This window comes from Syngnathus leptorhynchus, chromosome 16 (genome assembly GCF_054491065.1).
Source record: "Syngnathus leptorhynchus isolate UIUO chromosome 16, UIUO_Slep, whole genome shotgun sequence".
Classification (NCBI taxonomy): Eukaryota; Metazoa; Chordata; class Actinopteri; order Syngnathiformes; family Syngnathidae; genus Syngnathus; species Syngnathus leptorhynchus.
Genome location: NC_141210.1, coordinates 2,930,816 through 2,957,380, shown reverse-complemented (window position 1 = coordinate 2,957,380; position 26,565 = coordinate 2,930,816). Strand labels below are relative to the sequence as shown.

General features: G+C 49.0%; 6 protein-coding genes across 8 annotated transcripts; 1 reads left to right on the top strand and 5 right to left on the bottom strand.

The window, feature by feature from the left end:
* Positions 1–34: 34 nt before the first annotated feature.
* LOC147044086 (uncharacterized) lies at positions 35–4,985 on the top strand. The gene is made up of 3 exons (XM_085935003.1): positions 35–322; positions 1,406–2,013; positions 2,515–4,985. Exons 2-3 carry the CDS (start codon positions 1,573–1,575, stop codon positions 3,598–3,600), a joined length of 1,527 nt encoding a protein of 508 aa, XP_085791129.1. The 5' UTR covers positions 35–322; positions 1,406–1,572; the 3' UTR covers positions 3,601–4,985.
* A 573-nt stretch (positions 4,986–5,558) lies between these two features.
* On the bottom strand, positions 5,559–7,651 carry LOC147044085 (keratin, type I cytoskeletal 13-like). The gene is made up of 8 exons (XM_085935009.1): positions 7,215–7,651; positions 7,053–7,135; positions 6,828–6,984; positions 6,553–6,714; positions 6,350–6,475; positions 6,025–6,099; positions 5,806–5,954; positions 5,559–5,731 (listed from the first exon to the last, which is right to left on the bottom strand). The coding sequence occupies exons 1-8, from the start codon at positions 7,611–7,613 to the stop codon at positions 5,608–5,610; spliced, it is 1,275 nt and encodes a 424-aa protein (XP_085791135.1). The 5' UTR covers positions 7,614–7,651; the 3' UTR covers positions 5,559–5,607.
* Positions 7,652–10,795: 3,144 nt separating this feature from the next.
* Positions 10,796–12,770, bottom strand: LOC147044084 (keratin, type I cytoskeletal 50 kDa-like). The gene is made up of 7 exons (XM_085935011.1): positions 12,396–12,770; positions 12,144–12,226; positions 11,806–11,962; positions 11,569–11,730; positions 11,380–11,496; positions 10,978–11,198; positions 10,796–10,894 (listed from the first exon to the last, which is right to left on the bottom strand). The coding sequence occupies exons 1-7, from the start codon at positions 12,768–12,770 to the stop codon at positions 10,840–10,842; spliced, it is 1,170 nt and encodes a 389-aa protein (XP_085791137.1). The 3' UTR covers positions 10,796–10,839.
* A 384-nt stretch (positions 12,771–13,154) lies between these two features.
* On the bottom strand, positions 13,155–15,010 carry LOC147044083 (keratin, type I cytoskeletal 50 kDa-like). Its single transcript, XM_085935010.1, has 7 exons — positions 14,642–15,010; positions 14,419–14,501; positions 14,197–14,353; positions 13,973–14,134; positions 13,769–13,894; positions 13,472–13,692; positions 13,155–13,384 (listed from the first exon to the last, which is right to left on the bottom strand). Exons 1-7 carry the CDS (start codon positions 15,008–15,010, stop codon positions 13,291–13,293), a joined length of 1,212 nt encoding a protein of 403 aa, XP_085791136.1. The 3' UTR covers positions 13,155–13,290.
* A 2,464-nt stretch (positions 15,011–17,474) lies between these two features.
* LOC147044082 (nucleoside diphosphate kinase A-like) lies at positions 17,475–19,002 on the bottom strand. Of its 2 annotated transcripts, none has more exons than XM_085934196.1 (5): positions 18,954–19,002; positions 18,280–18,398; positions 18,110–18,211; positions 17,935–18,047; positions 17,475–17,642 (listed from the first exon to the last, which is right to left on the bottom strand). In XM_085934196.1, exons 2-5 carry the CDS (start codon positions 18,394–18,396, stop codon positions 17,525–17,527), a joined length of 450 nt encoding a protein of 149 aa, XP_085790322.1. In that variant the 5' UTR covers positions 18,397–18,398; positions 18,954–19,002; the 3' UTR covers positions 17,475–17,524. The 2 variants fall into 2 exon arrangements, with proteins under 2 accessions (XP_085790322.1, XP_085790323.1); XM_085934197.1 differs by having other exon boundaries at positions 18,280–18,401; positions 18,954–18,994.
* Positions 19,003–19,385: 383 nt separating this feature from the next.
* On the bottom strand, positions 19,386–26,245 carry rapgefl1 (Rap guanine nucleotide exchange factor (GEF)-like 1). Of its 2 annotated transcripts, none has more exons than XM_085934194.1 (16): positions 25,816–26,245; positions 24,521–24,747; positions 23,490–23,568; positions 23,138–23,348; positions 22,973–23,070; positions 22,788–22,900; positions 22,538–22,705; positions 22,367–22,464; positions 22,119–22,241; positions 21,871–22,049; positions 21,684–21,774; positions 21,563–21,613; positions 21,400–21,487; positions 21,254–21,318; positions 21,105–21,159; positions 19,386–21,033 (listed from the first exon to the last, which is right to left on the bottom strand). In XM_085934194.1, the coding sequence occupies exons 1-16, from the start codon at positions 26,058–26,060 to the stop codon at positions 20,909–20,911; spliced, it is 2,016 nt and encodes a 671-aa protein (XP_085790320.1). In that variant the 5' UTR covers positions 26,061–26,245; the 3' UTR covers positions 19,386–20,908. The 2 variants fall into 2 exon arrangements, with proteins under 2 accessions (XP_085790320.1, XP_085790321.1); XM_085934195.1 differs by having other exon boundaries at positions 22,788–22,894.
* Positions 26,246–26,565: the final 320 nt, after the last annotated feature.

Genomic DNA, 26,565 nt, shown 5'->3' with positions numbered 1-26,565 from the left:
AAAGCTACTCTAATGAAGATGTCCTGTCCAGAATGGCCTGTCTACAAATTATATAATTCATGTTATTTTTGCGTTCTCAATAAGTGATCATGAAATCCTATCGATCCGGGTTTGAAAGTGGCGGTTACCATGGTTACCCGCCTCATCGGACGGAGGCCAGGCGGAAAGGAGGCGGAGGAGGAGAAAGAAGAAAGAGGAGGGAGGAGGACTTAGCCACTGTTGGAGGGGAGGAGAGGCCGAGGTGGACGTGGCGGGTCCGCCGCAGTTGGCCACAAGTCGCGGGCAGTGGAGCCGAAGCAGCCATGACGCGGAACACCCGCAGGTAACCAGCCGCCGAAACCAACAGGCCGCCGGCCATAAGGCCCGCCGAGCCGGCCGGAAGCCGGGCCTCCACCGCCTTCTTTGCATCCTTTGCGCCGCCGCCGTCATCTGACGCGCTTCGGCCGCATCTGTCAGCCGACCCCCGCTGCGCCTACTCGGCGTGTTTAATGCGACGAGAAGAGAAGTGGGGGCACAGGCGGGGGGGGCTCCCCTTCCCGCTCTTGCTCACTTTCTCCACCATGCTAACCCTAGCTTAGCTTAGCATCCGCCGACAAACAAGATGGCCACTACCTAGCTGTTGCTAGCCCAATAGCCTTGGTACTTTTGTGTTCTCTTTGTGGTCATCCAGTTTTTGCGTCTCGTCCCCTTTCACCCCTCGAGCGAACAGTCTCCAGTCATGTCATTAAAAAGAGTCCAGAAGAGTGTAACACGATGCGAGTTAGTTGGAGCGGAGCCGCCCTGTTCCGTTGCTCTTCGTAGGCCACATTCCGACACTCGGCGGATTCGCGTGGCGGCGCCGCGACGGCAACCCGCAAAGAAGCCCAACGGACACTAGACGCTTGTCGTTAAATTCAGAACAAACCTAGCACGAGTTATTCATTCAGCGCCCACAATGACCGAGCTAATGGAGTTCAGTCAAGTTTTTGTTTCATTCAATGAGTTTTCTCTTCATTAACACGTAATGAGTGTTGATTCCAAAGGAAAGTGCACACAAACAAATCATACCTAGGTCCCCTAATTTATCAGCAACCAAAAGGGGGCGCTCGCAATTTCACCTGAAGCTAAAGTCCGAGCAGGTAACATTAGCCATAGCAGTGTATGAAAAAATCCAAATGAAGATAAAGTATGAGCACTGAGAACCGTACATGTTCGTCCAGGGGTGTCTAAACCCGGTCAGTGTCAACATAAATCTTGGATCATGTCTAAAATCAGTCTTATTAAACAGTGCTTGGACTGAATTGTTACCAAAGCTTTTAAAACAACATCAAATTGAATCAAGTCGCAACCTTGAACATTGAAATTGAATGGCGACCGAAAGATTGGCAATGTAACTGACTGCTTAGCGCTTGTGTTGTCTGTGCAGGCCGCTAACGGTACGGCACGAGTGCTGACGTTGGCCTCGGTTCCTCCCATTCGCCGTCAACCGGGCTCCTCCTCACGGCCGTCGTCTCGGCCCCTCCACTTGGCGAACGGCGTCCGGAGCGGAGGTCTCGGGCGCGGTGGGGTGCAGACGAAGCTCTGCCCCTCACCATGACGGACTTGGAGGCCGAGTGTCTGAGTCTGAGCCTGGCCTCGGAGGGCGGCTCTCCTCCACCGACTCTGGAGTCAGGCGGCCCGCACTCCCTGGCCCTCCTCACCTCGGAGGGCCCCACGCCCACTCTCAGCTCGCTGGCGGCGGAAGTGGCCGAGCCTCTGGTCATGTTGCCGTGTGTCAAGAGCGAGCCCGAGGACCTGGAGGACCTGGAGCGCCTGGAGCCGATCCGCACAGTGGACTTGTCCGAGATCCAACCGCTGTCCACCGCCGAGCTGGGCCGCGAGCAGATCAAGATGGAGATCAGCGGGCTGGACTACATCAAGGCGGAGCATCACCGTGCTGACCTGGACCACCACCTAGACCCCTTCCGCCATGCAGATGACATGGACTACAAGTCGCATTACGAGACCAGTTGCGTGTTTGACTACATCTCTCAGGTACTGACTTGCACGTCTCACATATGTACGAAAGTTACCATGAAAAATTTCAGAATGAACCCAAAATAACCTTAACACCTTTTGGACAACTGCACCAAGGAGCTGACATATTTGATGATGAAATTCTAAAAATATCACACCAATGTTTTGTAGATTAATTTCAAATTCAATTTAAAAAAACAACAACTTTATGATCCTAAAAGGAAATAAATAATACACAATATTAAATAGTAATAATAATAACTTAATAATATAGAAGAAATACATTTGTAGGGTTAGTTTTTTTTTTTTAATTGTTGCTAGACCGTTTTGACTTGATCACCTTATAAGTAGCTCGCCAGCTGAAAAAGTGTCGTAGTTAATACAGTGTTGTAAGTGTAGGTAAAGAACAAATCATCTGAGAGCGTAATAACGGGAGCTAACCTGAAAAAGCAAGTCAGCTGACACATTTGGCGTTCTGCTTCCCGACTTGTTTGCTGAACATGAGCCTGTCTGCGGCAGGTGAGTGACACCCTGGACTACATCAAATCGGACCACCACGTGGACCTGCAGTGTTACTACGCCGCAGAGATGGGCGACTCGGACCTGGCGGCGCCACAACCGCCGCACAACGCTCTGGAGTCTATCCACATGGCCGAGCTGCGCAGCGAGCTGAACAAGCTGCGTCCCGACTCGCTAATGCTGCTGGACGGGATGGCCAAGTCCGAGGCCGACTTCCCCTACCAGACGACGGCGGCCGACCAAGGGAAGGCGACGGCGGGCAAAAGCCTGACGGTGAGAAAGCCACGCAACATGCAGGGCGAGAAGCCCTTCTCGTGCACGCAGTGTGGGAAAAACTTCAGCACTCTGGGCAACCTGAAGACGCACCAGCGCATCCACACGGGCGAGCGGCCGTACACGTGCGTGCAGTGCGGCAAGAGCTTCGGCCAGGCCGGGAACCTCAAGAGGCACCAGCTCATCCACACGGGCCAAAAGCCCTACGTGTGCGCCCACTGCCCCAAAGGCTTCACCAAGGCCGACGACTTGCGCGCCCACCAGCGGCTGCACACGGGCGAGCGTCCCTTCGCCTGCCACACCTGCGCCAAGACCTTCGGCCAGGCCAAGGAGCTCAAGGCGCACCGGCTGAGCCACACGGGCGAGCGGCCCTTTTGCTGCCAGCATTGCGGCAAGAGCTTCGGTAAGGAGACGGCGTATCGCAACCACCTTCTCGTGCACGCCGCCGCTGCCGCCGGTCAGGCCAAGCCCTTTTCCTGCTCGCACTGCGGCAAAACTTTCAGTAACGCCGCCGTGCTCAAGACCCACGGAAAGATCCACTCGGGAGAGCGGCCGTTCGGCTGCGCGCAGTGCGGCAAGAGCTTCGGCCGCCTCGGACACCTCAAGGCGCACCAGCACGTGCACACGGGGGAGCGGCCGCACACCTGCGCGCACTGCGGCAAGGCCTTCAGCCAGTCGGGACACCTGAAGGCTCACCAGCAGATCCACAAACGGGAGCACACCGGTCCAAACGCAGATGCCAATGCAGATGCCGATGCAGAGGTCGATGCAGACGCCGATGCAGACGCCGATGCAGACGCCGATGCAGACTAGGCAAACAGACTGATGGACGACTGTTTTTTGTTTGTTTTTGTTTTTTTTACATATAGCCACCTCTTTGTTACCTTTTGGCGCCTTTCTGATCGTTACTTCTTCTGCTCTTTCGTGCGCACAAGTGTGGAGGTTTGTCTGAGGAAAGCCGTTTGAGCATTTAAAAAAAAAAAATGCTTCTTAAACCTTTGCCTCACCTTACTTGTGCATTTGCGTCATTCCCGCCACACACAAGCAGAGAAGAGGACATTCCGTCTGTAATATGCTTAGCAGATACGCCAACTTCCTCGCTCTGCATTCTCCAGGCCTGCTCTATTTTCGTACAGTTCCCCAGTCATTGTCATGGTACCTAAATTTGGATTTTGTTACTATACCTGCAAAAAGCACTTTGGTACCAATACCAAATCGGTACTGCGGCAAATAACCCAAATAGCAATTTACGGAGTGGAATGGAGGACTTGAGGAGAAATGTGACAATTTCTACTCATGAAAGCTGGAAATTCTGAGGATTCTGACAATTCCAAGGACTCGAAATGATTGATTCAAATAACGGCCAACTAATTGGATAATGGACTTGTTGGTGATGAATCCATGAATTGTTGCTCCAGCTCGAAACAAATACTATATCAAAGTTTACGTTTGTACTAGTGGACCAAAACTCCCGTGAGTAGTGGTAAAACTGCTTCTAATAAGACACTTCTCCGTGTGAGACACCTGTCAGATGGAATGGATGCTCAAATGGCTTTCCACAGGCGTTGCCTAGCAACTGACCAATCGCGTGACTAGCTTGGTGCTAGCAAACATTAGGTTGCAGTCACACTTTGTTACACGGAGATCTGTGTATGTGTACTTTTCTATATTTATACACATCGAGATATATATATATATATATATATATATATATATATATATATATATATATATATATATATATATATATATATATATATAAGTATATATGTGTGTGTGTACACACTCATATCAACTTGTACATGCAGTGGTGCGTTTGACTGGAAAGAATGTTGGTCGGCTTCCGATCGAAAAAAGCTTAACTTGTTTACACCGATGACATCGTATGGATGACATCATTCTGACCAACTTTGCTACGTTTTCCTTTCTACGTCACATTCCTCGTGAGCAAGTGCGTGTGTGGGTGACAGCATCCCCTGCTGGGTGATTGGAGCTTTTTTTTGTGTGTGTGTTAAGAGGCAGTGAATGAACTTTTTTTTCCCCCTCTTTCGCCCGACAATGATTACAGGTTAATCATCTCTTCGTCTTTATCTTCATATCACACACATTTTGTACCAGTCTTTTATGATCACATGCCTTTTATTGAAACGAACCAATTTCTTGTACTGCCAATCAAATATAAAAAAAAGTTCTCTTTTTGTCTTTGCACCAGTCTTTTAATAATGAACTATGACTTGCGATTTATTAACTCCTCTTGCCAATAATGTGGCTTGAGTTGTTTAGCTGTCACTTCTCGGCAGCTCCGCCCACATCCCTTTCTGGCCCCGCCCCTCACTTGCCTTTCCGCCGGTCTTCCGAGTCCTTGTAAGTGCAGGCTTTGCCGGCAGGGGGCGCCCTCTTGCGCGCAGTTGCAACCAAAGGTATGTGAAGTCTTGACGCATGAGTTGCTCAACAAATTTGCTTGATCACAACAGCAGACAGTTTAGAGAAGATAATAACGCATAAATAATGAGGTCATGCTTTGATTGGACAATATGTAAACATTCACAAAGCAGGAGGAGGAACTGAAGAGCTAATTGGAGGCAGGAGTTGGCCAATTTATGTAAGTATAAAGATTTTATTTTTGATTGTTGACTAAAAAAATTAATATTTTGATAGTTCATTAATTCGTGTGTTGCATTTGTAATCATTCACACACTCTCTAAATCACGAGAAATTTTGAACACAGCCAAACATTTTCTTGCAACAGCCCACACCCAGACACAACAAAGTTATCATTTCAGCTCTTTATTGTCGAGTTTGTTCACGACAACGTTGATATCAGCGAGACATGAAGGAGGACGAGGTCTTGGAGGACGAGGTGACCACCCTGCCGTCTATCACCTCCTCTAACACCGTCACCACGCGCTTGCTGGAGCTTGTGGATGTCGAGACGGCGGAAACACTGCGAACCAATCAAGACATACGTGAGGGCGACGGGCAGAGGTACGACGTCTGCGGTGAGCTCACGTGACTCACCCGGTGACGGTCTCGCCCTCCAGCAGGCGGCGGTACTCTGCAATCTCCATCTCTAGACGCGTCTTGATGTCCAGGAGCATTCGGTATTCCTGACCTTGGCCCTCCAAGTCACACCGCAGCTGAGTCAGTTGCTCCTCCACCGAGGACACCTGCAAGACGGGAGAATGCGTTACACGTGCTTCTCGGCCTGACGCTTCTGGTCTGCCACTTCTGGCTCACCTGCATCTGGTAGTTTGACAGCATTGCGGAGTACCGGGTCTTCGTCTCGACCAGCGTTTCCTCCAGGGAGGCTTTCTGAGGAAATGAACGCCACAAATGTTCAGAAGAAGCTTCTGAAATCATCTACATGTCATAAAATCTGTCATTTCTGTCCCGCGTGTCTCGACAGTGTACATATTGTAGCTTCCCTTTAGACAACCCCGCATAGACTCTAATGGTACCAATTGTGAGTCAAGTTAAGATGAACTCAAGCACACATCTGAAACCGTCTCAGCAGTTTGGTGAGCTGAGAGACAGCCGGACTTTGAGCTGTGAAGCTGTTTACCATGCCCGAGATGGACTGCTGTTCAATCTGGAGCGCCTGCAGCCTCCGTTTCACTTCGTTGACCTCTGACCTGGACGTCTGCAAGGTCACTGTCTGTGTCTGTACTTCTTTGTTGAGCTCCTCCGTCTGAATATACACACAAACATGATGTGGGCCCGCACACACACGCAGACACCACACACACTGGAAATACCGCTCTGCACCTTGGCGATGAACCAGGCCTCCAAATCTCTGTTGTTCTTGGCCATGATGGCCTCGTAATGTTCCCGGATTTCGGCCATTATGACTGACAAGTCCTGGCCTTCGGGCGCGTCGACCACCACCTTCACCTGACCGCTCATGTGACTGCGCAACGCCAACAGCTCCTACACACATAGATTAGACGTTTGGATAAGAAGAGATGAAGGAAATTCAGAAGGAAGGCACAGAAGAGGGAATTTGCAAAAGACATGAAAGTGTAGATGAAGATGCAGGTCACCTCCTCGTGGTTCTTCTTGAGGAAGATAAGCTCCTCCTTCAGGCCTTCAATCTGCATCTCCAGGTCGGACCTGGTCAGGGTTAGCTCGTCCATAACCCGACGCAGTCCCGTGATGTCGGCCTCCACCGACATCCGCATGGCCAGCTCGTTTTCGAACCTGCGGCGGCGGACCAGATGATGACCGACATCCACGGCGGTCGAGAGACGCTCAGGATGGCGACTCACTTAGTTTTGAAGTCTTCTGCCGCCAGTCTTGCGTTGTCAATGCTCAGGTGGACCGCGCCGTTCATCCGTGTGGCGTTCAAGATCTGCAACAACAAACGACTCAGATGTCATTTTTTTTTATGCCAAGTTAACAACACGGCTGTTCGATGTTTTGATGGTTACCTTGTCGTTCAGGTCGGCGATGGTAGCGAAGTAGGCAGTGTAATCGCGTCCGGCTGGGCCAACCCGACTGTCCAGAAACTGAAGGATCTTCACCTCCAGCTCCGCATTGAACTTCTCCAGGGAGCGGACCTTTTCCAGGTAGGTGGCCAGTCGGTCGTTCAGGTTCTGCATGGCGAACTTCTCGTTGCCTATCAGTGCGTCGTTCCCGGACACGGTGATGGAGGAGTAGTTGCCGCCCATGCCCGGCGATGAGATGCGTACGTCGAAGCCACCCGCGCCCCCGTAAACGCTCCCGGTGCTCTTGGCCATGATGCGACTGCTGCCCATGGAGAAGCTGCCGACCATGGCGGAACCGGTCCGGACTGACCTGGAGGAAGTGCGGGAGCTGAAGGCGTTCATGGTGGTTTGCTGATGCTCGGTGGAGAGTGACAAGTGGCGGCGTACCGCTGCCTTTTAAAGAGTCACTCTGTCAATTGGGTAGGTGTCAGTTTGTCAATCTGGTATGTGGGTGTGGCGGGGGCCGGCGTGAAGGAGGAAGGGGGGTCACCGTTGACACCGACTTGGAGGATGGAATGTCACTGTACTGAGGAATGAAAACCAGCAGGTCCGACTGGCACCACTTCTGCTTTTTTAAGCAAGAGAACTTGAGCTGCTCTTTGGATAAAAGCTGGCACTCCGTTAAAATGGTGGGGAAGGTCGTAAGAAAACAAAGAAGTGCACTTGCAACAAACTAAAATCCTCTTGAAACTTATGTTCAAAATTCAAGAAGAATTTATTCGACATGTTTGAGCGTGCCAAACAAGGAATTTGATTTTGTTACATCACAGTCTCTGTTCAACCTTTAGGTGACTAACAACACTCAGAACATGTGAAAATGACAAATGACAATATTCTCAGACATCCCCTGATCTTAAACTCCCATGAGGGCAAGGAAAAACTCAAATCTCCGACTAGGAGATGTGAGAAACCTTGAGAAGAGACCACTGATGGGAGGGTCCCTCTTCCAGGATGACCAGGCTGCAGAGAAGACACAGTACAAACAGTGTAGACAATCTAAAAGGTGTGGAGAGCAGGATGTTATTGCACAGCAATGACTCTGAGACTCAAAGAGTGGTGTGAGTTCATCAGAGCAACAGCCTGGGGGAAGAAGCTGTCTCTGTGTCTGCTGGTTTTGGCATACAGAGCTTTATCACGCTGTCAGGAGGGGAGTAGTTCAAACAGATTGTAACCTGGGTGAGAAGGGTCTGTAGAGATGTTGCTTGCACGTTTCCTGGTCCTGGACAGGTACAAGTCTTGGATAGATAGGAGGTTGATTCCAATGATCTTTTCTGCAGTCCTGATTGTCCGTTGCAGTCTGTGCTTGTCTTGTTTGGAGGTGCAGAGGACAGACTGGATGATGGCAGTGTAGAAGGACTTCAGCAGCTCCCGCGGCAGGTTGAACTTCTTGAGCAGGAAGTACAGCCTCTGCTGGGCCTTCTTCCGGACAGAGTCTATGTGTGGCTTGTCCATTTCAGATCCCGTGAGATTGTAGTACCTAGGAATTTGAAGGTGTCTGAGGAGAGTATAGTATTACTGCGGATAGTGAGGGGTGAAAGTGGTGAAGGATCTCGCCTGAAATCCACTCCGAGATATTAGATCATATGAAGTCTCCTTCTGCAACGTTCTTTCTCCTCCATTTCTTTGTTGAGGTGCTCTTGGGAATGATTCATGTACATTTCTTGACAGGTTGATTTACAAGATCATCGGCATGATTTGTATTCCGATTCATGATCTGCAACGTTGCGTTTCACGAGGTTCACACCCAAGTCTTTGATTTGTTTTTTTGTTTTGGATTCTTGTTCTTCCTGATTGCAAGAATACACAATGAACTTTAAGTTGATCTGTGTCTCCAAGATATTATTACATTTGTTTTCTTCGTTTTTAGTTTTGTCGAGGCACTTTTGCCTAGAGATGATTGACAGTAATTTCTTGACGGGTTGATTTGTGAACTCACTGACAGAAGATTCATCTTGTGATTTATGAACCTTCGTGCTGCTGCCGTGCAGTGCATTGCAAGGTTTGCACCAAAGCCATTTTGATTTTGAGACTTTTCTCCGCCCTATGCACTGACTTTGGTTGTTGACATGACCATTGTTTATCTAGCTTAGCCCTGACTCAGTCAAGTCCAAACGGCAAGTTTTCCCTTTCTGAACGGTGTCATTCAGCGCTCGTCAATCAATCATCACACTGACACTTTTGAATGACGCTCAACCTGACCTGTTTCATTCCACACACTTGACTGCATAACAAGTACAAGCTACTACAAGTTGTTTCTGGTTTTCACTCTTATCCGGTCACTAATTGAGGAAACCAAAACGTTGGAAACATCTGTCAGTTTCATACACGCTCAAGTCAATGTCATTGACATTTGACAAATGACTAAATCGGTAAGTATGTGAATGTCTAGATTCCACTAGAGTGGGTTTTATATACAAATACATATATATATTTTGTCTAATCAGATTGTGATCCAATGTCAATGTAATCTACCAAAGACCTTCAGATACCTGATTGCTGGCCAACAACACATGCAATGGTGGTTGTTTTGAATTTTTTTCACTTTGATTATTTTTTTAATGAATTAGATGTTTGATTCAACACACCTCGCCAAGGACAGAGAGTGACGTCAGTGTTTTTCTGCCCTCAGATTGGTTAATCAGTGGTAACTTGTCTTGCTGGGTTGTTTCAACCTGGAAAAGGACTAATTTGCCACTTCCAGAACTCTAGCTAGCTAGCTAGCTAGCTATCCAACACAACAACAACTGCACCACAGAAGGACAAGAACATCCCCTGAGGAGGAAAGGTGGATGGATTTTGTCTAGAACCACCACCGCTGAGTGAGTACAAAAGACAAGTTTTTACATTTTTGTCATGTTATCAGGTACAGAGGCGGCTCAGTAGCGCACTGGGTAGCACGTCCGCCCCACAGTTAGGAGGGTGCGGGTTCGATTCCTCCTCCGGCCCTCCCTGTGTGGAGTTTGCATGTTCTCCCCGGGCCCGCGTGGGTTTTCTCCGGGCACTCCGGTTTCGTCCCACATCCCAAAAACATGCTTGGTAGGCTTATTGAGCACTCCAAATTGTCCCTAGGTGTGAGTGCAAATGGTTGTTTGTCTCTGTGTGCCCTGCGATTGGCTAGCGACCGGTTCAGGGTATCCCCCGCCTACTGCCCGATGACGGCTGGGATAGGCTCCAGCACACCCGCGGCCCCCGTGGGGACTAAGCGGTTCAGAAAATGGATGGATGGATGGATGGATATCAGGTACAGATTGATTGTGAGGTTTGGAGTTGTATTGGAAATTACGGGTTCAAATATTTTTCTTATTTTTTTCTGTGTCTGATTTTGTTTAGTGTGTGAAAGAGGGTCAGCACATCTGTGCCAGAATTAGAAGTTCTGTGTTTTGATCTCTCCACGTGGACTCTGTGTGTTCTCTGTGAAGTTTAGCTTGGACTCTCACTTATCCAGTCTTGTATATTTATATAAATGGATAGATGGTGGAAGGTCAACAAAAAAAATGGCATCAGACTTCCTTTATTGAAGGGGAGGGGACATAAAGAGGAAGTGTGGTGATGACGTTCTTCCTGCTCCTCATCTGCTGCTTGTGGTGTGGACCTCCTGCACGATGACAACCCGAGAGTTTTTGCTGGTGGTGCATAAGACAAGAACAAAGTGGAACTTTAGTTCTGCTCTGGCTCAAATTTCACAAGCAATTCCCGAGTAGCTCACTTGGCGCCCTCTCCGTCCATCAGGCGGCGGTACTCTGAAATCTCCATTTCCAGCCGTGTCTTGATGTCCAGAAGCTCCGCGTACTGGATCTTCTGGTTCTCCACTTCAGCCCTGAGCTGCGCCAGCTGCTCCTCTAAAGCCGACACCTGCCTCTGGTAGCCTTGCAACATGGCAGAATAGCGAGCTTGCGTCTCGGCCAGCGTTGCCTCCAGGATGGCTTTCTGCCAGCCCAATCATTTGGTGCAATGTTAGGCAGAGAAAGGCAATTTCGCTGTGCAAACAAACATTCAGCGAGGAACTGATAACGATCAAGTTTCACATCTACTGGAATTCGTTTGATCTGAGGTCGGAGAGTGATCGTAACATCTTTGGCAAGAGCTGTGTAAGCTGCTGCAGGATCACCTGGCTGAACTCCGCCTGCAGTTGGATCTGCAGGTTCTGGAAAGTTCTACGCAGTTCGGTCATCTCGCTCTTGGTCGTCTGCAGGTTCACTGTCACTTTTTTGTTGAGCTCGGCGGACTGGACATAAGCTCAGTTTAACGCATGGAGACGACTGCTTTCTGCTCATTTGTCACGAGCTTTCAAACTCACCTTGGCCTGGAACCAGTTGTCCAGGTCCCTGCGGTTATTTGCAGCCACATTCTCGTAATGCTCTCGTATTCCGGCTAAGACGGTGGAGAGATCCTGCTGAGGGGCGGCGTCCACCTCCACGTTGACATTTCCAGTTATCTGGGACCGCAGGGCGATGAGGTCCTATGGACGACAGCGGTGATTAGAATGACTCTTTGTGTAGCCTTCAATGAATTTTAGGAATCTCCAAGTTTTCACCTCTTCATGGTTCCTCTTCATGTAAATAAGTTCCTCCTTCAGACCCTCCACCTGCATCTCCAAGTCGGTGCGACTTATGGTCAGCTCATCCAGAACCCGCTTCAGGCCAGCCGCATCGGCCTCGGCCGGCTGGCGCATACCCAGCTCGTTCTCATACCTGAATATCATCATTGCATTTTCACAATTAGATGTCGGTCATTCGAAAATGTGGAATGAGGGCAACTGGACTGTGTTTAAGATGTTTCAGTCTAAAAGGTTTCTTAAATTTAGAAATTCTGATGTTCAATCTTTCAAAGTTTTAGACCAGTTTCTTCAGGCTTTTTCGAGGCATCACTCACTTGATGCGGAAGTCGTCTGAGGCCAGCTTGGCGTTGTCGATGGCAAGAATCAAGGCGGCGTTGGAACGAGCGCCATTTTGGATCTAAGTGATGACAGGCGATGACAGTCTCTGGAATTTCTCCATTAAATGAGATAACTACTACTGAGACAAGACAGACCGGCTATGCTTTGAACATCTCGAAACCACGATAAGCGTGCTTTTATTCTTGATCGGTGGGGTAATTTGACGTGTACTGTCGAGTTGACCTCACCCCAGCCTGCAGATCTCTGATTCGCGCAAAGAAGGTGGTCCAGTCGTGGTCTGCAGGACCAGTTTGGCTTGCCAGGAAGTTCTTGATCTTGAGCTCCAGATCTGCGTTGGCTACCTCGAGTCTGCGCACCTTGTCCAGATAGTTCGCCAGCCTGTCGTTCAAGTTCTGCATGGTGAACTTCTCGTTGGCGGAGATGTCGACGGCACCGGCCAGATTGAAGCCACCTGCGCCGCCATACACGCTGCCACCTCCGAAACCAATCTGGGAGATTTTGACCCCGGAACCGCCTGCGCCGCCGTATACGCTGCCGGCGCTCATGTTGCCGGCACCCAAGCTGCTGATGCGGGACGATGACATATAGCTGCGGGTCGTCATGTTGGAGAGACTGGAGGGACTGAAAACCTGCTAGGACCAAAGAGCCTTTTAAACTTTTGGCGGTGGGGTGCGGCAAAGGGGGGTGGGGCACACCCTGCAGCTGGAATGAACAACATCCTGGTGGGGTTGCGGTATCTTGAGACCTCAAACAACCAATTATCATCTCGGTATGTTTGCACCTCATACCTTTTTAGAGAAGTGGCCCGGAACACACCCCACTGCCCTAGGTGACAACCGCTACCTCAGACCCACTTGTGTGGTGCCTCCAACCTGTAAAATGCCAAAATGTTGACTGGTTTTGCTGGTCCAACTAGTGTAAGGAATGAGTTGACAAGCCTGAAACGACCACCGTCAAGTCCAACATTGTTTATTTGGTTGATAAAGTGATGGACTGCGTCATTGTTTTGATATAATGCACCATCGCCTACGCCGATCGTGGAATCGTAAAAATAAGCAGTTGTACTGTTGATCAAAAAATTATCATTGGTTCGTCATGTTTTTATTTTTTATTTTGATGACATCATTCAGATTCTGAGCTGTCGTCTTTGTCGTCGTCTGTGGTCTCCTTGGTGATGGTTGCCAGATGGTGGTGGGCACTACTGACTTCGGACAAGCTGCAGAAAGTCACATGACAAACACGAATCACATGACGAAAAGGTTTTTAGTTTGTGGGATTTTTATGTGACCTTTCCGCCTCCCACCTCTGCATCTCGCTATCAATCAGGCGTCTGTACTCTGCGATCTCCATTTCCAGTCGAGTCTTGATGTCCAGAAGCTCAGCAAACTGGACCTTCTGCTTCTCCACTTCGGCTCTGAGCTGAACCAGCTGCTGCTCCAAGCCCTCCACTTGCCCTTGGTAACCTAGCAACATGGCGGCCTGGCGAGATTGGATCTCGACCAACGTTCCCTCCAAAGCCGCTTTCTAATATTCGTTCAATCGAAGCAGTTAGAAACAAAAAAAGAAGATCTGCTGAACAGGAAGTCTGCTGAGAGCTCACCTGACTGAGTTCCGCTTCCAGTTGGATCTGCAGATCCTGGAGAGTTCTTTGCGATTCTCTTGTCTCGCTTTTGGTCGTCTGCAGGGTCTCAGCGCTCGTCACCACTTCTTTATTGAGCTCAATTGTCTGGATGTTGGCCAGGTTTAGGACAAGAAGAAGCAGGATCATTGTTTAGATAGGTAGACACTGAGATTTTACATTCACCTTGGCTTGAAACCAGTTGTCCAGGTCTGTGCTGTTCTTGGAGGTGACGTTCTCGTAATGTTGTCGGATTTGGGCCAAGACGGCAGAGAGATCCTGCTGAGGGGCAGCGTTTAACTCTACATTGACCTGTCCGTTCATCTGAGACTGCATGTCGAGAAGGTCCTGTGGACGGCAGAGGTGGTTAGTTGGACTTCCTGTGTGGTCTGTGCTGAGGCTCTTCTCACCTCCTCGTGGTTCATCTTCAGGTGGATCAGTTCCTCCTTCAGAGCCTCCACTTGCATCTCCAAGTCAGAGCGACTCAGTGTCAACTCGTCCAGTATTCGTTTCAGACCGCCCAGATCGGCCTCCACCGCCTGGCGCATAGCCAACTCGTTGTCGTACCTCAAGTCAAAAAGAAGGGTTGACTAATACGATGTGGCATTATGATCGACGTGTGTTGGACTCACTTGAGGTTGAAGTCGTCAACCGCCAGTTTGGCGTTATCTATGTCCAGTTGGACAGACACGTTGGTGCGAGTGGCATCAAAGATCTACGATTGATAATATTTCACAGAGATGGCAAAGGTTTTCAAATGTTGGGAGTAAACAAAAAAAAGTCATCAGAAAAATGAACGTTATTTTAAGTACATTTTATGTTATCCTAAGTACATTGTGGGTGTGGTATGCTGACCTGCTCCTGGAGGTCCCTAATTGGTCCATGGTAAGCGCTCCAGTCTCTGTTCTCCGGCGTGCTGGCGTTCTCAAGGAAGTTCCTGATTTTCAGCTCTAGCTCCCCATTGGCAGCCTCCATCTTGCGCACCTTCTCCAAATAGGTCGCCAAGCGACCGTTCAGGTTCTGCATGGCCATCTTATCGCTGTCTGGCACATCCAGGGCATCTGGCAAATCAAAGGCGGCACCGGCAGAGGAGAAACACCGAGGGGCGGCCACGCTGGAGATGCGCACCCCTCGGCCTCCGGCGCCGGCGTACACGCTGGGGGCCCGCCGGGAACCGACATAGGATCCAGTTGAGAAGGCAAGAGAGCGAGCAAAAGATGCCATGTCCGACAGACGGAGGCTCTGGATGCGCCGCAAGCGACGGAAGCCTCCTTATATCTCGCTTGAGACCCCCGCTGGAATTTGAAGTATTCTAGACTTGAACGTGCACCGTCATGCCCGGCCGGCACATGGACAATGATGAGCACAAAGGAACAATCTGAAATCTAACTAAGTTTTCATTTGTTGCTTGGGACAGCTTCCTGCCTTGAGTTTAGCAAGACAAATACATGCTCAATTGGATTGAGGTCAGGTGATCCATCGATTTAGCCATTATACAACATTGGGCTCATTTGCTGACTCTGCTTGGGACCGGTCCGTCCAATGACTTTTGAAGTGTTTGGTTAAATGTGTGATTGACCAAAGACTTGAAAATACAGTACATATTCGGACTTATCTACACACTGAGACCCACTCACACATTTACCTGTTCAAATGGATTCTCACATACAAATGGATGCACACACCTACATGAAGAATTTATGTTGTGGGTGTGGACATTTCTGTATAACCTGTCAGTCACTTCTCTGAGCTTTTTTTGGATTTCTGTCGAATCCATTTGGTATGTTTTTACTCTTCCACGGAAGAGTACGGAAGAGGCCTCTTCCACAGTATGGAAGAGGATTAGGGCCAGTGAAGAAAAAAAAAAGGGAGTGACAGGATTCTGACTTTTTGTTCCTCAGAATTCTGACTTTAAAGTGAGAATTCCCACTTTCTGACTTTAAAGTCAGAATTCTGGGAATAAAGTCTGAATTCTGACTTTAAAGTGGGAATTCCCACTTTAAAGTCAGAATTCTGAGAATAAAGTCAGAATTCCCACTTTAAAGTCAGAATTCTTAGAATAAAGTCAAAATTCTGACTAAAGTCAGAAAGTGGGCATTCTCACTTTAAAATCAGAATTCTCACAATTCTGAATTCTCACTTCAAAGTCAGAATTCTGAGAAAAAAAGTCAGAATCCTGTCACCCCCCCTTTTTTTTTCTTCTTCCATGGCCCTAATCCTCTTCCGTACTCTTGACATCATTGACATATTGACATATTTTTTATTGTGGACATAATTGGCACTGTAGATTATGCACTTGTGCAAGTGCCTTATAGAAAAAGGATTACTCGTTTGCATCTTTGTTTTCCCTCCCATAGCTCAAACACAATAAATCATAACAAAAGTCATCAATATTTTACGTGTGTGAAAGACGTTAGTCGTGTGATTGACAGGTGACTCCCCCCCCCCCCCCTTTTGAAAAATGTGTGCTGATCAAGGTGTGCCGTTGTCAAACCTGCTTCAGTCATTTTTGGAAACCCACCACACCCACACTTGTATTTTTATTTTTTATTTTTTTGTGGTTTGTGTGTATGTGTGTGGGATGTTGCGGTTATGTTGCAATAATCAGAACTAACCCAGTGTTCAAATACCCACAATGCAATATTCTTACCTAGCGTGTATTAGTGTGTGGTTGTGTGTGGTTGTGTTTTTTTTTGTGTGCATGCCAGCCACGAGTGAGTGATTACGTGTCTTTATCTTTTTATGTGTGTGCACGAGGGTTGAAATAGTGAAGGAAGTCGATTTTACGATCAATTTTATTTGTGAATATGCTATGAATGTGAAGGAGTCTTTGAAGGCATCGAGAGTATTTGCAGCCAGATTTTCCTTGAGCTTCGTTGAAGGGAGAAACAGTGTCACCCTGTGACCATGTTTATGTTAGTCACGTGATCTGGCGCACGCTTACGCTTAATGACAGCAAGTGCGCTGCACCACAAGTTTGAAGGGAAAACTTGCGAAATGCTTGTTTGTTTGGTTTGTGAGAACAATCTTCTTTTCTTTTCATCAGATAATTATTTTATTCTGTTTTTGTCTAACTTGTTTGCACACATAGTTCAACGCTGCAGAGAGAGTCGGCCTGTGGAAGAAAGTCAAGTCATGAAAACGTAAGTCCAGTTAACCTTTTGAATGTTTGATGACTTCCATGATGTTGAAGAGCTGAAGTATTTCAGTAAATTATCAGACCAGTAAATTTACTGTGTGTCACTTTTCAAGAGTATTATTTTTACAGCATTAATGCAGACGGGCCAGTTTTTCAGTAGGATTGGTATTTTGAACGTTCTGGCAAATTCCTGTTGGGCTTGGCTGTAGTCTAATATTATTGGTAATGTCGACAAAGTATGTTTTCATTTCATATTTTGTGCCAATTCAGCAGCCATTGCTAAATCATGGCCAATACAGACAGAAAAAGAAAACAAACAAATAGATAGATTAAATTAACAAAGCATGTTGGGAAAGATTCTGTCAGTGGAATGTTTTTGTCAGTCTGCCAAGTTGTGCAGTGTGAATAGCTTTGAAATAAGAGCACGTACAGAAAGTTGAAATGTTGCTGGCTTAACAAAGTTTGAGAAATCTGACGTTTCACTGAAGTTGTTTTGTCCACAGTTGATGCACATACATGCACACAATAAAAGTGAAAATCACAGTATGACCTGTTCTCATGAGGCTTTATTGACAAGTGCATTCCGTCGCTTTTGAATTTTACTCGTAGAGGAAGGCTTGAGCACAGGGGGTGTAGTTGACCATCTCGGCAGCCTTGAACCACAAATCGATCTCGCGCTTGGCGTTTTCCACTGTGTCGCTGCCGTGGATCACGTTTCTGGGTGGAAGAAAAAAAAAAATATTTATACAGATGCCAGTCTTTCAGCTGGATGATTGGCCATTAGCGGTGTCTTTAGCATTCATGCGAATTAGCATGGCTGCTAAATACTCAACCTGATTCCAGTCATGATACAGATGGTGAGTGTCTAATGTAAATCTCTAATTCGAATGATGAGTCACGAGTTGTGTGGAAGCTAATTACCTAGCCAGATGTCACGGCCGCCAGTCACCGATGGAATGACACGTCACAAACAGTGTGTGCTCAGCATGGCCGCCCAGCGAGTGCTTACCTGCCGATGTCGATGCACAGGTCTCCTCGGATGCTTCCGGGTTTGGACTCGGCCGGGTTGGTTTCTCCCAGCATCATTCGCGCCAGCTTAACAATGCTCCGCCCCTCCCACACCTGCGCAGGACATAGTCATAAGGGCGGCGCCATTCACATGACGCCGACTCACAGTACGTTACCATGGCTAGGATGGGTCCGGACGCCATGTACTTGCACAGTCCGGCGTAGAAAGGTGTGTCCTTCAAGTCTGCGTAGTGTGTCTTCATGTGATCCTCAGATGCCTGCCGCACAAACGCGCCACAATGCCGGAGTGTCGGCGGAATATTGCAGAACCCACTTCCCCGCATACCTGCATCATCTTGCAAGCGACCAGTCTGAAACCTCTGTGCTCGAAGCGCTTGACGATCTCGCCGCACAGGCCTCGCTGGACGCCGTCCGGCTTCACTGCGATGAATGTTCGCTCCATGTCTGCTTTGGGACGCACGCGTGTCAGGTGTTTTTCACATTTTGGCATTTAGCTTGGGTTTGAATGTGCTTGCTCTCCTGTGTGGTGTTTGCATGTTCTAACCTTGGCGACCTCTCATAGACAATACGAGATTGAGAAATAATGAAAGTGCCCGCCACCCCCCAAGCCACACATCGCCTGCCCCAGCTGCCTATCGGAACATACCAACCACCAGCCCCACCCTCCCTGATGCTAACTTTAGCGTCAGCTGCCTGTGGATCATGTGACGAAGGGGAGAAGTGACACTGTGATTGGACACTTAACCCTGTACGCCATGACCCTCCCTCATTCAAGCGACCATTCACACCAATATAAACATAAATGACAACTTTCAATCAAAAACATTCAGGGTTTGTATTTAGCTTGCTATTAGCTTGGGAGGATGAAAACATAAAGGTCATGTGTCACGTTTTCTTCAAGTTGACCTTTTCCATCCTGTAACGTTTGCCCTTAAAAATGAATGCGAGACAAACAAAGAAAAAAAAAAGCAGGCAGAGGAAAGAAGACTGCACTGTTACCTTTGAAGAAGCTCGGACGTCGGTCAGCAGTCGAGAGCTCAGCCGGGACGATGAGCGGCGTGCAAAAACTTTTAAAGGCTGAGGGGGGGCAGCGTGGGAGAAGGGTGGGGTCACCGGTCCGGGCTTTCCGATTGGATGAGCATCCCAATGACAGGAATCTCCGCTGACTCGACTTGATTGGTGTCGGTGGAAACAGCTAGCGAAGCTTAATTAGTGGGATTAGGTGGCATTGCTGCTGACTTTGCGCCCAATCAAAATAACCTCCAAGCCCGACATCCAAATGGACAAACATGTGACACCCTTCACCCACTTTGACTATTTTTAGCTTCTCATTTCATGCAATATGAACTGATTTAGAGTACTGTACATGCATGTGTGTGTGTGTGTCAAATCTGCAAACGTCTTCTTAAAAATGGGACGCAGGGATTGGTCGCAGGTCAGCATTTATTTTTGCAGCTGTAGGAAGGAACATGACAAGATTTTCAAGTGCAGAAAAATCACATTACAAAGACTCCAGTTTGAAAAATATCCCACTTTGAAATTCAAGCGTCAACGGTCCGTCATCCTTCGCTAGCGGACTAGTTTGTTAGCTAGCCCGCTGCGTTCTTCAAAACAACATGGCCGTCCTCGGTGTTAAGGCGGCTCGGCTAGCTAGCTAGCTCCCTGCCGCCGCCGCGTCCAATCGACCCAAAGCCGACAAAGCGAAAACCAAGCTGGACGCTTTTACGTAAAATAGATTCTGCGTGGGTTTCGTCTATTTACACCGCGGCTATTTACACAAACGTCCCCGCCTGAGTGATAAAAGTAGCAAAGTGACAAGTAGTCTTCTCCAAAGCCTGGAATGAGCACTTTGAAAGCAATCAGCCCCACCAAATCAATTGCCGATTGATGAGTGATGCGCATGAGCCAATCTAGCCCCCCAATTTTTTTTGGAAGTGGCCACTTCAACTACACTCTGCCATTTTGTCTCGGAGTGGACATTTTAGTGTCGGCATTCTGAGCGACTGTCATTTTCGGGAAATCTTGTCACGTTGCTAATAAAAGCATCCGAGGATGACTGGCCAGTCCCGCAAGTGGCGGCCTTAATCGGTGCTTTGCAGTCCTTCAAAGTAAAAGTCCAGCTTCAACCTCACCTGGGGACTCGATACACCTCGCTAAACGTGTCGGTCGAGCAAACAGCTTTTGTTTGTCAAAAATAGTGTTGTGCACAACAACTAAAAAAAAAGAACAACAACAACAATACTTTTAAGAGCAATATTAATCATAATAATGATGAAGTCATCGCACGACAATAGAAGAAGTAAACAAAACCTCGCAGCCCTGAGAGGGTCATCAAAGTGCTTCGTCGGAAAATAGTTGAAACCTTTTTTCCTGGGTGGAGGCGTCCGCTCACGTCACACGGAAGCCAGGAAAGAAAACGAGGAAAAAAAAGGAAAAGAATTGACACGAAATAAGGAAGTGAGGATAGGGGGGAAGGAAAGAAAGTGACAAATAGAACGAGAATAGAAAGTGAAGAAAGCTAGTAAGGAAGTGAGATTAGGGAGTCAAGGCAGGAAGGAAGAAAGGGAAATAAGGAAAGAAAGACAAGAAAGTAAGGAAAGGAAGTAAAAAGGAAGTGAAGAAGAGAAGTAAGAAAAGGAAATGAAGGCTGTAAACAAAGTGAGGAAAGATTTAAGTTTAGCAAGAAGGATGGCAAAGAAGTGAGGGAGGAAATAAGGTAAAGACGTGAAGAAAGGAAGTGATTAGTGTCATTAGCTGTTTGTGGGCGGGGCCAAATGCAAATGAAGGGGAAAAAAATGACAGCCAAGCTTGTCCTGATTGGCTGAAGAGGAAGATGAGGATGAGGAGGTGGGGCCGGTCTTCACCCGTCTTTGCATGTGTCCTACCGTGTCCTCTTGGCATGTCCCCTTCACGTGTTTTTTTTTTTTTGGGGGGAGGGGGGTGAGTGGTGAGGTCTATCCGTCTCTGGGTTCGAGTTTGCAGGACAAGTCGAAGAGCAGGTTTTGGTTGTCGATGACGTGCAGCTGCCTCACGTACGCTTTCGTCTGCAAATGGGATGGCGACGTCTCCGTATCCATGACTACCGGCAGGAACAAGCACAATTAGCTTTCCTTGTGTGTACACAATTGTGCGTTTGTGCATGCGTGTTACCCAGTTGTCCACTGCGGTATCTACGGATGCTTCGGACCATTTCAGCCACTTTGTGCTGTGCAAAAAGCAGCAATTTAGCAATCAAAAGTTGCAGTGCTTCCTTTTTTTTTCCCTGAGTGATAAAGATCGCGATGAGCGTATTTACTTACCATTTTGTCAAAGTTGACGTGTTGGCCGTGAAAAGTTTTACAACTCTCGTGAAGAAAAGTCAAGTCTGCAAAAACAAAGCAGCCGTGTGATTTAGAATTGGCGTGTGTGTGTGTGTGGTTGTGTGTGTGAGAGTGTGTGTGCGTGCCTTTGAGCAGCAGAGGCGTGAAAGGAATGAGGGGTGGTGTAAGACTGGTGATTAGGTCTCTGTAGGACTTGTGGTTTCGAGAAGGATCCTGATGTGGGCAAAACGTCCAAATGTCAAAAGTGGGACATTTGAGTTGTTTTGTAGTTCCAAAACTAAAACTTACAGTGATGCTTTCAAACTGTTGAAACTGTTTGCGGAATTTCCCCGGAAGACCCTGACACACAAAACATGCTCGTTAACTCGTCCGTAGATGTTGAGTGTGGGTCGGGTTGCTCGCGCGTTACCTCCCAGGTGAGCCTCAGCCTGCTGAGTGCCGGGTTGTCCAAGCCCAGCAGCACGGCCAGGAAGGACAGAAGGTCTTGCTGTTGTTTGCAGCTGAAACACACACAAAGAGGAGAAGAAAAATCTGGATGGATGGATGGACGGACAGATGAGGAAGGGACAGATTGAAGTTGGCGAGTTTTGTCTCACAGCGCAGCGATCTTGATGAACTTTCTGAGCAGCTGAATGCGTTTGGGCAGTGAGTGGCACTGCAGCATCTCCGTGGCCACCCAGTGCTGAACCTCGCTGCAGCGCTGCAGTACCAGCTCCAGGTTGAGGGGGCGCCAGCGGGACTGCTCGCCGTGAAACACGTAACACACAAACTCCACCTGCAGGGAGTTCAAGTTTAGGCGGACGCCAAAGGAGGCCAAGCGCTTCAGGATCTGGCTGGCGCCGACCTCGTGCACGCAGCTGAAAAGCTCCCAGTCGAAGGCCACAAGCTGGTTGGCAACTTCTTCGGCTGACATGTCGTGAAGTTTGCTGTCTCCGGGCGTCCAGTGGATCTCCTCGGGAAGAGGGAGCTAATGGAGCAAGAGTGACATTAAAATTAGGGGTAAAAAAAAAAAAAAAGAGCTTCCTTAATTTGTCATGAACATTCCTGGCCTCTAGAGGGCGACAGCAGATGTTGATAATACCACATACTGACCAGGGAGTCGAGCTCGGAGGGTTGGCAAGTGAACAAATGCGTGTTGACCCCCAGCGTGGTGAAGACGGCTTCGTCGCTTGGCCGGAACACTGCCTTCTCTGCGGGCGCACACGAGCACACGCGTCAGCCTTTCGTCGACACGCGGCGGGCCAATGCGGCGAACTGGCAAACCTCCGGCCGACGTGACGGCCACCAGGATCAGTTTGCCGGGAAGGAGCGGGCGCTCGTCGCTGTACTGCAGCTTCTCGCGCACCAACGCCAGGATGTCGCCCACACGGCACGACAGCCGGCTTCGGATGGTTACGTAGGAGTGGTCGGGAGTGTAGACCCTGCAGAAGACTGTGTGCGGACATACCGTTAGCTTAGCGTGCTTATTAGCATGCGGCATTAGGAGCGTCGACGGTGGGTGGGAATGTCATACTCTCGTCAGAGCCCCTGAACGCCTCCCTGGGCTGCAGGCAGGCGTCGATTCGCCGGAAATGGCGGAAGAGCGGTCGCACTTGCTTCCTGCGACTCTCCTTCTCCTCGCTGCAACTGACCACACACACAACGTCACACTCGTCATTGTGTGTGTGTGTGTGTGTGTGCGTTTGCGTGTGCACGTACGAGCAGTGTAAAATTTGAGTCCAGCGTTCCAGTTTGACGACATCGTCGACCAGGTCAGGATGTCGACTGAGCTCCTGAAGCGCACACAAGTACAATTCCTGCAAACACACACACTCGTTGGTTGTCGGTCCAGGTGTGTAGTTGTTGTGTAGCCGTGCAGTCAACCTTTGGGAATTTGTCTCCCTCCTCCTGCAGGAGTTCTCGGTATGTGTCCAGGTAGCGAAAGGCCACGCTGAGCACGGCCCGCTTCCTGCGGAGGTCGTCAGGCTCCGCCTCCCCGTACGGCCCACTCTGACCTCTCTCTCCTTGCTCCTCCCCCTCCGCTCCCGACCTCTCCCCTGCCTCACCTGGCCCCTCCCCCACATGCAGACAAAACCTGAGCGTGGCGTCAAGGAAGCAGAAAGGCAAAACAAAATTCCTCCGTGAGCGTTTAGACGTGCGGCGATGCGTGTTTGGTCGGCGCCCCGCGCGTGTGCGCGTGCAAGCAGGCGCGTGTGCTCGCGCACATGAAGGATACTGCTGCAGTAGAACTTGCTGTAAGGCGTCGGCCGTAAGAAAGATGGGATGAGTCAACATGAAGTCATCCAGCAACGTCTCTATACACGCACAAACAAAAACATCACGTTGGGAACAAATACAAAACAATTGCAACGCAGGATCCAAAATCCACGGCAATTAGCGATGCTCACTGTTAGCCTATCAGTGCTGTTTTGCATTGTTTGTTAGCATTGAGCTAACTGGAGCATTTCATAAGGCTATTAAGCTATGTTGCTAAATACTATGTTTGCTTTGTGTTTGTAGTTTTTGTGTTAACCTCACCTGGAAGCCTCTTTTGATTGATCGCTTAACTTTTGCCAAACTGCTACTGTCGTTTTTTTTTTTTCTAGCGTAGCAGCAGCACACTCTCAAGTTAGGCTTCATCAATTAGGACAGAACGCGTCAACACCTCAACTCATTTGAAAACCAAATGTGGGTCACAAAAAAAAGATGCGCGCATGTGTCATTGTGCACACACGTGCACGTATGTGAAAACCTAATGTACTGCAGTGGGCGTGTTGTGCCAGAGCATCCCCCCCCCCCCCCCCCCGCTGCAGATGGTTTCCATGGAGACAGTAAGAGGATGCCGAGGAAGTGACATGACCACACTGCGTGTGCGCAATGTGAAAGTGATGCGTGAATTTGACTACTTTCCATAATTTTGGAATGCGCCGATCATTTTATCCAGCCCATCAGAAATCTGCAGGAAGTCGTGGAGGCACGTTAGCAAACAAGCGCACACATTTACTCCCACACACCCACCATCTTGCAACATTCCTGTAGAAACTCGCACGAGCTCGCTGCATTATCATAACAGCAGCGATTATGTAAGCGCGCACACGTCTCAACAAGTTTTGGGGTTAGCACCGTGACTATTTTTTTCTCTTTTGAATATTAATTCCCGTGAGGAGGAATTAATGTCTTATTAATGGTTTTCATAAATGTGACTATATTGGGTGTGCAGTTCCTTCTTTTTGATTTGGATGGCGGCGTAATGAAGTTGTGGGTCACCTGTGCAGTTGACCAAGCGTTTTCCCGCCACGCTGTCCAGCACGGCGAACATCAAGTTTTGGGGCGTGTCGGCATGAATGGCGGCACCGCCGCCGCTCTCCGCCGCCGGGCTGGCTTCGGAACTCTGCTCGTCGCCGGACAAAGATGGGCTGCGTGCGTCGCCGCCGGCCGAGCCGTTGAGCGACGAGCCGGCAGGAGGCCAGGGCGGGGCGTCCTCGCTGTCGGGGCTGCAATGAGTGGGTGGGGTCAAAGGTCATCATATCAGGATCTGGATTCAGAATCACAGTTTTTGTTGGTTTGCCACATTTTGCTGAGCTTTTTGTCTTGGCCGCTGCTTTGCTGGAGTCAATGATTTGTCGCGCACCGCTTGGCTAGCTAACAGCCAATCAGAGGGATGGGTTGACTTGGATGTGTTCGTGAACTGTAAACGATGTGACTTCTCGGCCACGCTGACTGTGTGAAAGTCATCTTGATTTTGATTCGAGCAAGTGTCAAATAGGACTCTTTCCTATTGCGTCTCCAGCTTTCTGAAAGGGATCTGAAAACAGTTTGCAGAATCCACACTTTTGGTTGTTTTTTTTTCAGTTTGGCATGTCGGAAATCCTCAAAAAAATCAATGATGCAGGTCGTTAGGTTAAAAGTGAAAGTAAATGTTTACAGCACTGTTATAAGTTACTGTAATGTCATTATTATTTCCATCGTGATCATGCTGTTTTTCCATTTATGCTCATAGAGGCTGGCATAGCAAATAAATGCTCTTGAATTGGATGGCAAAGGTACATCCAAGCATCAAAAAAAAAAAAAAAAAGGCTCCATGCAAATCTAGCCGCTTTGTGTTCAACTATACAAGACCAGATTTCACATTGAGTTGAATCGAGGTCATTTGAACATGAGCGTCGTTCTAACGTGTTCAACTGAAGTCTTCCGTAATCGTAATCATAGCTTGGATTCATATCGCAACTTTCAATGGACTGTTTTTGCTCCCGTGGTGTGAGAGCCAGAATTGACTAATCAGCATTTCAACAGAGGTAGCATGAATGTCTTGTCGCATGTGCACTGATAGAGGCGGCGTGGCAACAACGCACGCATTTCAAATGTGGATCACAATGACAAGCTGTCATCGTTTGCAGGTTGCTTAGCCGAAGGATGTTCGTGACGTCATTGTGCTCCGTACGTTGCGTAACGACGGCAGCCCCCGCAGACCCCCAGCCCCCTTCCCTTCTTTCTCCTTCAAACAGCAGCTCACGCGCCCGCGCGCACGTACAAACGCACGCACGCACGCCCAGGCCGCCTACCTGAAGAGCTCGCGGGCCTGCCCCCCCTCCGGGGAGGTCTCCCTGAAGAAGGGGACGACGCGGGACAGGCTAGCCCTCCGCCGCGACGCCGCGCTCCCCCCGCCGGTCTTGTCCGCTCCTCCTCCGCCGCCTCCCGGTCCGGCTCCCGGTCCTCCACCTCCTCCTCCTCCACCTCCTCCGGCTCGGCTGAGCGCGCTCGTCTGCTTCTTTAGGAACTTCTCGAGCGGCTTCATCCCCGCCGGCATGGTGGGGGCGGACAGGACAGGACAGGACGGGACGGGACGGGTCGGGACGGGGGGCAGGCAGGCAGGCAGCGCGTCTACATCACAGGCGCGCGTCTCTCGCTCGCTCGACGCTTGTCGTCGGTCGGATGCCGCAGCCTCCCTCCGTCAGCCTCCGCCCCCGCCCCAAAGCCCCCGCACGCCCCCCAGTAGCTCCGCTCTGATGACAAGTGCACGTTCGCGCGGCGCTGGCCCCGCCCCCTCCGTCTGCTGCAGTCGCGCGCGCCGGAAGCAACGTCATGTCACGTTGCCGCACCAGCGTGACGCGTCATCGGCCTTTGACGTCAGACACAAATAGATCCCTCGTTGAGTAATTTGAGATACGTAAGCACGTTTGCCATATTGAAGGTGGCAAGTCGGCCCAAAAAAAGCTGATGTTGATCTGTCCAAACGTAAAAATGCTGGATGTAAATCATGCATCGCAGTCATAATAAAAGATTTGAAAACAAATGGAATCTTAAAACAATGA

What these genes read in the sequence shown, in the direction of transcription:
- LOC147044086 (XM_085935003.1), top strand. Translation starts at nt 1,573, where the DNA reads ATGACGGACTTGGAGGCCGAGTGTCTGAGTCTGAGCCTGGCCTCGGAG. An exon ending in TGTTTGACTACATCTCTCAG is followed by an intron (nt 2,014 to 2,514) that starts GTACTGACTTGC and finishes TGTCTGCGGCAG; the next exon opens with GTGAGTGACACCCTGGACTA.
- LOC147044082 (XM_085934196.1), bottom strand. Translation starts at nt 18,396, where the DNA reads ATGGAGCGAACATTCATCGCAGTGAAGCCGGACGGCGTCCAGCGAGGC. An exon ending in TCGCTTGCAAGATGATGCAG is followed by an intron (nt 18,212 to 18,279) that starts GTATGCGGGGAA and finishes TTTGTGCGGCAG; the next exon opens with GCATCTGAGGATCACATGAA. An exon ending in CTGTGCATCGACATCGGCAG is followed by an intron (nt 17,643 to 17,934) that starts GTAAGCACTCGC and finishes TCTTCCACCCAG; the next exon opens with AAACGTGATCCACGGCAGCG.
- LOC147044083 (XM_085935010.1), bottom strand. Translation starts at nt 15,010, where the DNA reads ATGGCATCTTTTGCTCGCTCTCTTGCCTTCTCAACTGGATCCTATGTC. An exon ending in GTTGACGACTTCAACCTCAA is followed by an intron (nt 14,354 to 14,418) that starts GTGAGTCCAACA and finishes TTTTGACTTGAG; the next exon opens with GTACGACAACGAGTTGGCTA. An exon ending in ATTGATAGCGAGATGCAGAG is followed by an intron (nt 13,385 to 13,471) that starts GTGGGAGGCGGA and finishes GACTTTCTGCAG; the next exon opens with CTTGTCCGAAGTCAGTAGTG.
- LOC147044085 (XM_085935009.1), bottom strand. Translation starts at nt 7,613, where the DNA reads ATGAACGCCTTCAGCTCCCGCACTTCCTCCAGGTCAGTCCGGACCGGT. An exon ending in TCGCCGACCTGAACGACAAG is followed by an intron (nt 7,136 to 7,214) that starts GTAACCATCAAA and finishes TTGTTGTTGCAG; the next exon opens with ATCTTGAACGCCACACGGAT. An exon ending in TGTCAAACTACCAGATGCAG is followed by an intron (nt 5,955 to 6,024) that starts GTGAGCCAGAAG and finishes CCCGTCTTGCAG; the next exon opens with GTGTCCTCGGTGGAGGAGCA.
- rapgefl1 (XM_085934194.1), bottom strand. Translation starts at nt 26,060, where the DNA reads ATGCCGGCGGGGATGAAGCCGCTCGAGAAGTTCCTAAAGAAGCAGACG. An exon ending in ACGTCAACTTTGACAAAATG is followed by an intron (nt 21,160 to 21,253) that starts GTAAGTAAATAC and finishes CTTTTTGCACAG; the next exon opens with CACAAAGTGGCTGAAATGGT. An exon ending in ATACCGCAGTGGACAACTGG is followed by an intron (nt 21,034 to 21,104) that starts GTAACACGCATG and finishes TCCTGCCGGTAG; the next exon opens with TCATGGATACGGAGACGTCG.
- LOC147044084 (XM_085935011.1), bottom strand. Translation starts at nt 12,770, where the DNA reads ATGACGACCCGCAGCTATATGTCATCGTCCCGCATCAGCAGCTTGGGT. An exon ending in TCAGAGATCTGCAGGCTGGG is followed by an intron (nt 12,227 to 12,395) that starts GTGAGGTCAACT and finishes GTCATCACTTAG; the next exon opens with ATCCAAAATGGCGCTCGTTC. An exon ending in TGCAGGCGGAGTTCAGCCAG is followed by an intron (nt 11,199 to 11,379) that starts GTGATCCTGCAG and finishes TTGGGCTGGCAG; the next exon opens with AAAGCCATCCTGGAGGCAAC.